Raw genomic sequence first — 12,147 nt, forward strand, 5'->3', positions numbered from 1 at the left:
TCCCCTCTCCTATACCTTTCCCCTCCCTCTCCCCTCCTCTATACTAACCCTCCTTTACCCCCTATCGCACCTAGCTCACTCTCGCCCCCCACCCCACCCTCCTTTTCAGCTCATGGACGCCATCTTTATTCTGCACTCTATATTTCATTCTATCTTTACAAACCTTATGATTTTATTCAGTTTATGAGACACTTTTCGAAATGGAGGAGTTAGATATAGCCTTCGTTAACCCTTTTTCTATTACAGGGCTCTCGTAGCTAAAGAAAATCCACCAGAGATAGAAAAAAAAAATGATAACTGACGCCCATGAGTGAAGAGATGGGTGTAGGGTGGGGAGGTGAAAGGATGAGGTATAAGCAATGACATTAAGCGTCCCCAGGTCATGTCCCAGGTGAATTCGGGTCATTTCCTCTACACCCTCTCCTTCCAGTCCCACCTTTTTGCTTTAGACCCTTCATTACGGTGGCATCTTTCTGTCTATTGTTTTTACTTAAAGAATCAAAATTAAGACTAATGGCGCCATTCAACTTAAAGGGTTCAGTGAATTAATATATTTGGTGGTCCGTAAATAGCCCGTCACTAGGAGCTCGCCTGACGTATCTTTTATGTGCTGCAGGGACGGCTTAAACTGCTGGTGTGGGCGTAGGTGTGGCAGTGGAAGAAGAAAATGAATAAATGAGGCAGGGTAGACAGTGATAACACCGACTAACTCATGCCCCACAACGTACGAAAAATCACCCGGTTGAATGGATAGGGGGACGTTATTGTGGACCGCTCTTTATAAACTTACTTGAAGGACAAATGGAATGGTGATGCGACTGTAATACGATAATAAAAACTAAGGATAACGGACGATGGCGATGGGTAAGTATGACAAGAGTGGAGAAATCGACCTCATGTGAGCAGGGATGTCGGTGCGGAGACAAGAAGAAGAAGAAGAAGAAAGAGGAGAAGTAGGCGGAGGATAAGTGTAAAAGAAGAAGAAAAGAGGAAAGAAGGTGAACTGAAGGAGAAGGAGGAGAAAAGGAAAGGAAAGGGGAAAAAATGGAGGAAAAGCAAGGACGAAATAAGGAGGAGGAGGTAGTGGAATAGGAAGCTAAGGAAAAGCAAGGACGAAATGAGAATCAGGGAAAGGAAGAAAGTAAGGAAGAGGAAAGGAAAAGAAAGAAGAAATGGAAAGGAAAGGAAGAAGGAAGGTTAAAGGAAATGGAAAGAAAAGAACGAAGGGAAAGGGAAAAATTAAAGATATAGACATACATACATAAAGATAGATAGGTAGATTATTTATATGGGAACAGGGAAGTTTTTCTGAACCTAAAGTTTGAAAGAAACCATCCGTACTGATTTCGAAAAACAATTTTGTTGCCGTGAATATAAAATTATGTGTGTAAATTGATATGTGGAAGAGCAGAACGAGTGTGCTTCTACTAATGAGTGAATAATAGTAAAAACAGCGAATGAAAGTGAATGAAAGAGCGTGGTGTTCGAGAAAAGAAGGGGAAAGGGAAGAGAGGAATGAAAGTCACTTGGGATAAGGAAGGACTTGACGTAAACTGGAGTGTATGCAGCGTTTTCAGGAGTTTGTGGGCATTTAACTGGAATATAAATTAACACTCTGCTTGTATTTCTTTTACCGGACTCCAGGCATAGATTTGTATGATCCAGCAATGAAAGGCAGAAAGGACACCCCATGCAGTTTGACCTAGCATCTTGAAATGAACCGACCTTAATTCTCTCTCTCTCTCTCTCTCTCTCTCTCTCTCTCTCTCTCGAATGAAGGAAAGAAAAAGAATAACTTTCCGCACGCCTCCAGCCTTGGTTCTAAGTTTTTGCATTAAAAGTTGATATCTTATGTAACTCCTTGATGCAAAGATACCTTGTTCGACGAGCGGTGTTTAAGTTTAATATACCGGTAATCGTCCTGCGTAGCAAGGCTGTGAGTGTTGTGTGTCTGGAAACCAGTTATGTATGTTTTACTTTGGCGGTATTATATAAAAGTTTCAAGTTCTACTTATTGTGGGAACCAATTTCTCACGTCCTGAGGCGGAGGGAAAAAGGGAAATGGCCGCAAATCTTGCCTGTCTGGGGGGTCAGTCTTTCACGTGCTTAGGCAGTAAAAAAAAAAAAAAAAAAAAAAAAAAAAACTGGCATGACAACAGTCGTACACGTGCTGTGGAGACAGAAAAAAAAAAGATGATTCATGTCGAAGAAAATAGGTAATATTTTAGGTAGAAGGGAAAAAAGGGGGGGGGGGGGCCCTTGAAAGTTGCCTGCATTGCGTACCAGTCATTCACGTGTTTCGGCAGTAAATATAAAACAGGTTGTAAGTTTCGCCTGGTGTACAAGCGAGACATCCACGTGCTTTGGAGGTGACATCATGAGATATTTGATAAGATACGAAACAGCCAAGACGTTCACGTGCCTTCCCTGCCAAAAAAGAGATCCCCTTGATTCTGGTTGACATCCTTTTTTAGTTTGCTCCTGCTGTTGTAGTGAACCCAGTGGAATGCAGGCTGAATTTAACCTTTTCCTGCAGTCTCCCATCCTCCTTATGGCCGACAGGGAGGGAAGTAAAGGACGTTTGTATAACCAGGCAGGGGAGTTGCCTGCCCAATCAGTGCCACCCAGCGGAGTCCCTCACCAGCACCTACTCCTGTTGCTAGCAGGCGATTTTATTCAACTTAGGAAAAGTCACGTACCCTGAAGGAGTTTATTGCCCTACAGAGGCTGGGGACATCTTAAAATTTTGTTCTTGCCATCTCCTGACGTTTTAATTCAGCTTGGAACAGACGTCTACAGACTGGAAGGGATAGATATGGCCTTAGTAAACCCATTCAGTGCAAAAGGCATCTCCAAAGTTTAATCAAATCGTTTGGTAGCAGCAAAGGCAAAAGGTGATACGCTGGATACCTTTTCCACAATATCCCACGTACAACAACCCTGTGATAAGATTATTTTTTTGTCCATAACTACTGATAATAGAAATTATACACTTCCATAAACACATGAACTGTTCTGCACAATACACACTGCCCTCTACCCTCTACGACCTACAGTCTACCCCCCCTCCTATTCAAGACCATGCACTACAAGACTAGATCGCTAGTGGTAGGAGCTGCGCAGGACCTTAGAGCGGGATGAAGGTCCGGCGGGAATATCATGCCTGGTCTGTGACGTCATGGAGGGCGTGTCGTCAGAGATGCTTGTCTGTCCCTGCCTCACCCTCACCGCCACCTCGTAAAGACGCTCATAGGCTCTAGTGACGCTGTGCCCATCCCCCTCTCCCTATCAATTTCAGACGATTCCAGTCAACTGAGGAAAGCCCATGATAACCAAAGGAATGAATAACCAGTCTATTCCAATTCCTGCGACAGAATGCCTCTCTCTCTCTCTCTCTCTCTCTCTCTCTCTCTCTCTCTCTCTCATGTTCAGACGATTTTATTCAGCGAAGGAAAGCCCACGATAATCAAAAGGATAAATAATTATGTTTATTATTACAACTCCTGTGACGCAGTTCCTTGCCCACCCCCCAGCAGGCTCAGACGGATTCATACAGCCGAGGAAAATCCATGACAATCGATGAGTTCAATTTATCTATCCTCGCAACTCCAATGATGTTCCTAACTTTTGCTGTCAGGTTCACACGATTTTATTCAGCCGAGGAAAGGTCAAGGTCATCCAGACTTCTACAGGATATTCTCTCTTTCAGCCCTGAATCTCGAGGGACGCCGCATGTATTTTATTCAGACAAAGGCCAATGTACAGCCTCAAAAGAAGTCTGAGCCGATACAATTATGCATCATAGTCATAGTCTTCTTTAACTGCCTCGAAAGGATAATTTAATCTGCTGCTCTTGCTCTCCCTTGCACTCCTTGGTATTTTGGAGCTTGAACAGGCATTACAGTTGAGGTACCGTACGCAAAATTTATGTACTTAGACCTACCCACCGGATCAGGCCGATTGTGTCCAATCATCATCATCATCATCATCAGCAGCAGCAGCAGCAGCAGCAGCAGCAGCTTTCGACCAGTTGTGTCCCAGTAAGATCATCATCATCATCAACATCATCATCATTATCATCGCCATCGTCGTCGATGTCGTTGTCGTCGTCTAGCCAATTATGTCCTCTTAATATTATCATCATCAGAGACACAAACCGCGAAGAATACCATCCAGCAAGATCATGAACAACACGGAGCATTCACAAAGCAACAATATCATTCCAGCAGGCTGTGTTGCTTTTGTGTGGCGCGTTCCTTTGTCTCGTGAGGAAGAATATGACGACAGTATAATTTATGAGGTCGTTTTATTAAGGTCCTATACAAGGTGTTCCATAAGTCTGTAGTCATAGGAAAAAATTATTGGTATATCTCCAGGTTCATCTGAAACGTGAATCCTTTTTGGACACACATACTAAGTTATACAGGTTGCACCACATGAAACTGTTCCTCTTCTACACCAATACGAAAAGAAAAAACACGAGTGTAAGAGTTATCAATACTATAGTGAATTTTAAAAGAGAATTAAAACGTTAAATAATAATTCGGCGCCGCAACAACTCGGTCATACGGAGTACCGTAGTGAAGGAAGAGGACACAATGAAATGGATCCCATACATCCATTCAAGCCTGCAGTTCTTGTCTCTAACCCAAAGGCAAAATCCTCACTGGGTTATATCAGTTTTATAAGACGAAAGAATATAAGGCATGTTGAGCTAGCAGTGTAATAACAGTAGGTAATCATCATCATCAGCAACAGCATCATAACTCAGTCTTCTGGTAGCATACGAGGTTAGCAGGATCGACAGAGAGAAAACCGAAAAACCCTAGAATAGATCATTATCTGAAGAGAACACAGTGACATGACCCATAAGTAGGCAAACCAATTACTCAGGTCTTCGAAACTCTTGGTACAACCACACAGACGAAACCATCTTCCTTATCTTACTCTTAGAGGAGCTGCGTAGTTAATGTCACCTGGCCTACTGTAGTTATCCTTTTTTATTTCTCATCTTATATTCTGTTCTTCCAGGCATTCTGGGATATACCAGCCAAAAGTAACTTTCTCATATTTACATTTCGAGTCACATCAAAGTTAAAGAAAGAAGGCATTATACGTTTGCAGTATAATAACAGTTAAACTCCAAAAATGTCGCCAAAGTCAAGAGTCGCCTTCGCCAATGGACCACGCTGAAAGCAAGTCTCCTTCACCTTAAGAGTTACTCCCACTCCGGTTTGAGGATCGTAATATATAAACCTTTGGAGATTTCGCAATGTTTTTTCCTAGGCGATTTATTCTGCACTACATCTCAATATCCTCGTGTGTTACTGATGCATACTATATCAATATTAAAACTACAGTATATAAGTAACAAGAGACTGGCAAAGTGTAATGTGCTAAATATATCGCTAAAGAGGGGATTCTGCGAAGCCTCCAGTGCCACCTTGAGTACGGAATGAGCTCTGTGTTTCGCCAGTGTGATGACATGACTCTGACACAAGTTTGGTGAAAGGCGCGGGGTTGGGCTGGAAAGTTTTGACCTGCAGCGGAAACAAAACGTCAACAGCATTGTGTACAAGCTGGTAAGCCGTGCCGGGTCGCCAAACGCCGCCAGAAAGGAAAAACTAATCTTATTTTCACCCATCCTTTCATAGAACACCATATTTTTTACCGATGTATGGATCTGCGAAGTTTGACTGACGTTTCTTAAATGGTGGAGGTGAAGGTGAAATGGGTGTTTGGAAAACGTTAACAGTGTGATGGTGCGGGTTGTGGTGCAAATAGGCAACGACCAAGGACCATAGTTATAAACCCTTTTACGCTAAAGTTGTATATATAACAGCTTATGTACATGTTTATCTTCACTCCTGTTGCTAGCGAACATTTCACAATCAAACCAGAGTGATGATACAAGTAAAACAAAAAAAAAAATACGGAAAACCAAACGGACTGTGATAAAAGTTGGAAGTTGGTTAAGATTATATATAAGTGGTTCTGGTGGTAGTGTGGCAAGGTGGTGGTGATGGTGGTGGTGGATGTGGTGTGTTTCCGAGGCAACCATCCAACAAGGGCGTGTCATGGTCGTCGCCAGGACACGTATATGCACACCCAGGGCAGGAGGGAACACCGCCAGAGGAAAGCTGAGATCGGCGAAAACAAGGTTTGGATGGGGAATACGAATGAGAGAGAGAGAGAGAGAGAATGCTGAGACATAAGACGATGTTAACTCTAAACCATGGTGCTGGTCACGAAAAAAAAGATATGGAAAGGATTCAAGACCGCTATTAAGGAATGAGAATTTGACTGCAAAAAGACAAAAATCTCCCCCAAGATTAAGAGGTACACACAAGTAGTATAGAAAGATTGGGCAGCTCTGAATGAAGCCTGACTCATTAGGTGCTTGTATAGAAAACGATGCTCGGGAGTGTTACGAGGGTGGTAAGAGGGCAATGCGAAGATTATTGGTCATACGATCATGGTATGGCGTGTAAAACTGAGAGATGCGTCACAGGTAAAAGGGAAGGAGTAATTAGAGTGAAAAACCAAAAGTGGAGAGCTGAAAAGCAAATCAGTGACATATGGATACATGAAAAGGCAATGGAGGAGTTAGAGTCAGTGAACTGGAAGCAAAAGGATTGGGCAAGCTTGTACAGTGCTTACAGGAAGTCTTTGGTCTTCCTTGCTAATGCTGTGTGTGAAGTCGGGAAGGCAGCAACTATAGTTGGTTTGTTTTCATCTGACGGAAGTTGATAAATACTGCAACGTTATGCAAAGTTATGGTTGCATGAAATTTGATGAAACTGGGCTATGAGATAGAAATGAGATTCCTTGGTTACTGGTCAAATTTATCCCGTATGAATACGCCTGGCCATCAACCAATCCTGAAAACGGTTAAAGATCTTTGTTAGGCAAAAACAAACCTACAAGATTAAGAAAGGTGGGATGTGGGATGTGGGATGTAGAGGGTGAGAGAGCAGTGAAGAGAATGAACAAGCTAAACTGGATGAAAGAAAGGGGTTCCTTTGAAAGGAGGGGGGGGGGAATATTCTGAAAATAAGTAACATGAGGGGGGAAAACAAAGTAATGAAGTTAATGAACATCTTGGAAGAAAAATGACTGGAAACTGCTCTGAAAATTAATATAAAAAAAAAGTGAGAAAATAAAGAACGAGGGAGGAATGTGAAAGTGTGAGTGATGAAAATGGACGTGAGGTAGGCAATAAAAGGAAAGAGTATTTTGAAAGGCTGATGCATGGGAGTAATGGGATCAGAGGAGGAGGAGGAGAAAGAAGACGACGAAGGGAAAAAAAAAAGTGGACAGCAAAGTAGGACGAAACGTGATAACTGGGTAGGGAAATAACAGAGCACGGTGGAGGGTTAGTAAAGAAGTAGGAAGGTGATAACTAGCAAGTGAGCTAGAAAGCAAGATGGGTATGTGGAAAATGAGATATGGAGAGGGTGGTTAGTTTGGGTTAGGCTAGTTTGGTATATATTCGGTCGCGTTAAATTACGTTGTTACTTTAAGTTTGACTTTCAGAAGAACAGAGAGAAATGTAATATGTGCAGACGCCAGCAAGAAGTCATCGTATAGAGGAATACATAAAATCAGACAGACAGACAGCTAGATATGTACAGACAGACAGATAGATAGATAGATAGAGACAGATATAGATAGACAGACAGACAGGCATAGTACACGCGTGAGCTTGCAAAATGGTATACGGTTACGTGGATAAATACACAGACTAATCGTATAATCATATACAGTACTGTATAAATACTAATTTGAGATAGATATATGTAGATGGACAGGTAAGTAGATAAGAAGAAACATTATCTTCCAAAATATCCTATGTTATTGAAGATAACTGCACTTTAACTTACACTATAATTATACTTAAAACGTTATTACCTATCATGTGTTGCCTTCAACGATTTACTGTAATGGTGCTTGTGCAGTATGATGGTACAGCCGTGAGCTAAAGTTGGCTGACACTTCTCTGCTTACATGGCAATGGAAGGTGTTACATGGAAAGGTTTTTATGTGATACGCTATGAAGCACAAAAGAAAAGAGTAGGAGAAGGAATGATATTCTGCCATTAGAAAAGGAAGGAGAAATATGGAAGGCAGGAAACAATGGTGCTATAAGACTGTCGGCGAACTTTTCCTCAAGGCTGTACATCCTTGTATCTCTGCAGAATAAAATACAACTTTACACTGAAGAACGAATTAGAATTTACGTTTGCATGTAGCCCTTGTGTTTCCTCAGTAAAAAAAAAAATGGATGACGTCTTTTTCAATAATCATCATCACCAGACGATTATATTCAGCTTTAGACTGACCCATCGGTGAGAAATCTGAAGTTCGTCCACCTTAACTCAACAGAGACTTTGAGAGAGAAAGAGAGTCACTCAAGGAAGTAGAGTTCGAGTATGATGCATGTGGCATCACAGAACAATGTATTCGTCCCCTGAAAAAGTGAGGGGACGCCGTTCCCTCCATGAAAATAGTGAGGGTACGCCGTACCCCCTAATACCCCCTCCACTACACCACTGGTTCTTTCCACAGTACTACTTGACTAGCACCGTAATCTAGTGTTAATATCTTGTCACAGCTTAGCCTTCAAAATGGAAAGAGGACAGTCTGTAGTGAGAGGACAGTCGGGAGTGAGATTATGCTATCTGTTGAAAGCTGTGGCTGTGAACAGGAGGTCTGGTTTCTGCAGAAGGGTGTGGCTCCCTGCAGAAGGGTGTAGCTGTCTGTAAGAATATTGGTGATGTCTTTCAGAAAGCTGTAGGTGTCTGTAAAAGGGTGTAGTTGTCTTTAAAAACGCTGTAGCTGTCTTCTGGAGGGTGTGGCTGTCTGTTGGAGGGTATGGCCGTCTACAGGAAGTCCTAATTTTCTGCTGAAGTGTGGCTGTTCTGTAGGAAGGTTGTAGCTATCTGCAGGAAGTCTTGATTTTCTGTGGAAGGGTGTGACTGTCTGTAGAAAGGTTGTGCCAGTATCGTGGAGGAAGTGGCTGTCTTAGATGTCTGTGGATGTGCTTAAATTGCTTGCAGAAGGGTGTGGCTGTCCGTCTGTGAGAGAGTGACGTGAGGTTAAGGGCGAGGGTGCGTCTGGCGTGGCTCCCGATGGTTACGTGGGACAACATTCTCGCCACCCTGACTCACCCACCCTCCCCCTATCACCCCCTTCCCCCCATCACAACCCACGCGTCTCCCTCAATCACCTCATCCTCCCCTCGCTTTCAAAGGCTGAGTAGTTGATGGCCTGGTTGGTTGTGGATTCTTAGGGTCTCTGTTGATCCCTCACAACAGTCTTGACTTCTTGCTTCTAATGTGATGTGAACATTCTTTGGCACTTTTTCCTTGCCTGTGTACCTAGGGAAATGTCCTGTGTTTTACTCATAGCAAAGTAAAATTGCCTGGCGTTAACTGGAACAGACGACTAGAGCTGTGCGAACTATGAGAGTTGATGGTGACTATTAACTCTGGCTGCTTTACTCGTTCTTAGCTTATTAAAATCGTCTGACGTTTGCTGGAGTGCATTACTAGCGAAGACATCATATTCTCGTGCAGTATATTTCTGTATATGGCGTGTCAAGACGTTAACACATTTATTAACTTCTCCTTACTACCACCAGACGTTATTATTCAACAAACAGATTTCTCCCACCCCTTGATCGCGGTTTTTTTTTTTTTTTTTTTTTTTGGTTAATCCAGCTGTGGAATAATCCCTCGTTGTAAAAGGATTCGAACTATCTCCATTAACATTTTTTTTTTCTGCACGTTATCTTTATTTACGTACGAGTATTTATATATTTTTAATCGCCAAAAGTGTATATTCAAATTAAGGGACACCTCTTAGAGTGAAAGGGTCGGTATTCTCGTGCATTTGACTCATGCATACCATGCGGATAAAACAAGATAAAAGAAAGAAAGTGCAATACGTAAAATAAATTGCTAAGGAAGAGGTGCTGAGGGTCTTTGTGTCCATAACAATACGGTTCCATGGTCTGAGTGCAGCTATACTGTTTTAATTCTAACTTGGCCTAAAATTAACATCCCTCCATCTTGAACGTTGAGTTGTGGTGCCAGTTACGAAAAGGTACTGTGGAAAGAATGCACCATCTTTGTATCGACTTGTTCTGCCACTGGGCTGCCGTTCGTGAAATAAACTGCAACAATGCGAGAATCTGGGCCAAGTTATTTTAAAAGAAATATAGTTGCATTTTACCTCATCAGCTCTCCAAAAAGTCCTCTCCTATATTATACCCTAAAAAAGCTCCCAACATCTATATTATGAATAGTTGCAATCATTTCACCATCAGGTATCCTAGTCGTCTCCTATATGATGCCTAAATAGCTTTTTACCACAACAGCTTTTTACTAATCCGCTCCTATATTATATGAAAATCGCTCTATACCTCAACATCTTCCCCAGAGCCCTCTCCTATACTGCACCCTATGGCAGTTTCACGAAGGGACGCTGCAGTGTTTCTCCAATTTCTGTGTAGCTTTGTACCCCAATGGCCCTCCACAGCCTCGCTTCCCATTGCTTCCCAGTTTGTCTTGCTTTCTTCACTGTTATCTATAGCTTTGTACTTGAGGCCTCTCTTAAATTCAATGCATTTTTTTTTCCTAGTCCCCTGGGGGTTAAGTCCTATGTTTCTCCATCAAAGTTCCGTCATGTGTTTCCTCAGTTTCTGTGTAGTTTTTTAATTGAGCAGCTCCATTAAAGCCTGTGCAGCTTCATTCCTAGTCCTCCATAGATCCTTTCCTATATTTCTTTGTTTGATGGATCAAAGTCCGATTCTTTGTTTCTCCAGTTTCTGTGCAACTTCTTACTTGAAAACCTGTTCTAAATTCTGTGCAGCTTTGTACCCGAGTCCTTCAAAGATCATGTTCCTTGTTCAAGTTCTGTAACTTCTACTTTTGTACCGCACTAGCTCTGTTAACCCCTTGAATCCGCTGACATATATTTAAGTTCTCTTGCTACTTCAATACAACTTTATTCAGCACAAGTGGCATTTTGTGTGTGTGTGTGTGTGTGTGTGTGTGTGTGTGTGTGTGTGTGTGTGTGTGTAATGAAGGAATAATATGTAGCCTTAATTAACTCCTTTATAACTAGGTATCCTTCATTAATTGTGTGAAAATAGTTTGTTGATGGCAAAAATAACCTAAAAATGCGTCATCTTAATGAAAGAGCCTGTTCAGTGAGATGACGTCGGTTATATATTTTTCCTCCCCTCGTTAAGACAACGTTGGTTTTATTATATTCCTCCCACATTCAGTAAGATAAGGTTGGTTTTATTACATTCTACCCCCTTTCAATAAGGTAATGTCGGTTTTATTATACTGTACCTCCTTCAGTAGCATGACGTTGGTTTTATTATATTCTTCCCTCCTTCAATAACATCGATTTTATTAAATTCTTGCAAAGTCCAAAGAGTTTTGTTTAGCATGAGAGGGACTTTTGGACGTGGAGACGTTAGCTGTAGCCTCCTTTAACCCCTTTAATCGCGAGGCTTTCTCCTAATCTGAGCAACACCGGCTGGTAGTAGCAAGATCAAAGCAAGACATCACAGAATTGTTGAAGTATGTGTCTGTGTATCTCCAGTTCTGTATAGCCCTGTACCCCAACGTGCCCTTCAAGGACTCGCCACATGCGTCCCCCCATTGTCTTTACAACTCTGTACCCCAGCGGCTCCACATAAGTCCCCATTCCTATGTTCTCGAGGTTATGAGCAGCTTCGTACTCCAGAAGGTTGTATTCGTCAACTACTTATGCTTGACCAAACAAGACGGAGTGTTAACATAAAAATAACTGACGATGCAAAACATCTTTCTGATTATATTTCGTCACCGTTTAGGGTAAAAATGAGTTGAGACTTTATATACACCTCTCCAGCTCTCCAAAGATCTGCTGCGTACCGGTATGTTTCTTCAACTTCTACTTTTTCATCACAGTCCTCCCAGTGTCCCTGTCTTTCTCTCTCACACTTCGCTGTCTCTATTCCCTTGCATCTACTAAACGTATACCGTTCTCACGAGGAACATCTCGACCTAAGAACTTTCCATAACCTGACCCGTTTTACATTTAATCTAACCTCACTTACGCTCAGAGTCTTCTTTTATTCTCTCTCTC

At 42.1% G+C, this 12,147-nt stretch overlaps 1 protein-coding gene across 1 annotated transcript in view; it reads left to right on the forward strand.

Annotated features, from left to right (window-relative positions):
• LOC145407696 (uncharacterized) overlaps window positions 1-12,147 on the forward strand; it is a 109,400-nt gene that overhangs the window by 29,211 nt on the left and 68,042 nt on the right. Inside the window, 3 exon segments of the mRNA XM_080278562.1 lie at window positions 5,502-5,582; window positions 6,005-6,160; window positions 11,620-11,766. Of these exon segments, the coding sequence (XP_080134688.1) occupies window positions 5,502-5,582; window positions 6,005-6,160; window positions 11,620-11,766 (384 nt within the window).

This window comes from Coenobita brevimanus, chromosome 74, assembly GCF_032717465.1.
Source record: "Coenobita brevimanus isolate Jiangsu-jjx chromosome 74, ASM3271746v2, whole genome shotgun sequence".
Taxonomy (NCBI): domain Eukaryota; kingdom Metazoa; phylum Arthropoda; class Malacostraca; order Decapoda; family Coenobitidae; genus Coenobita; species Coenobita brevimanus.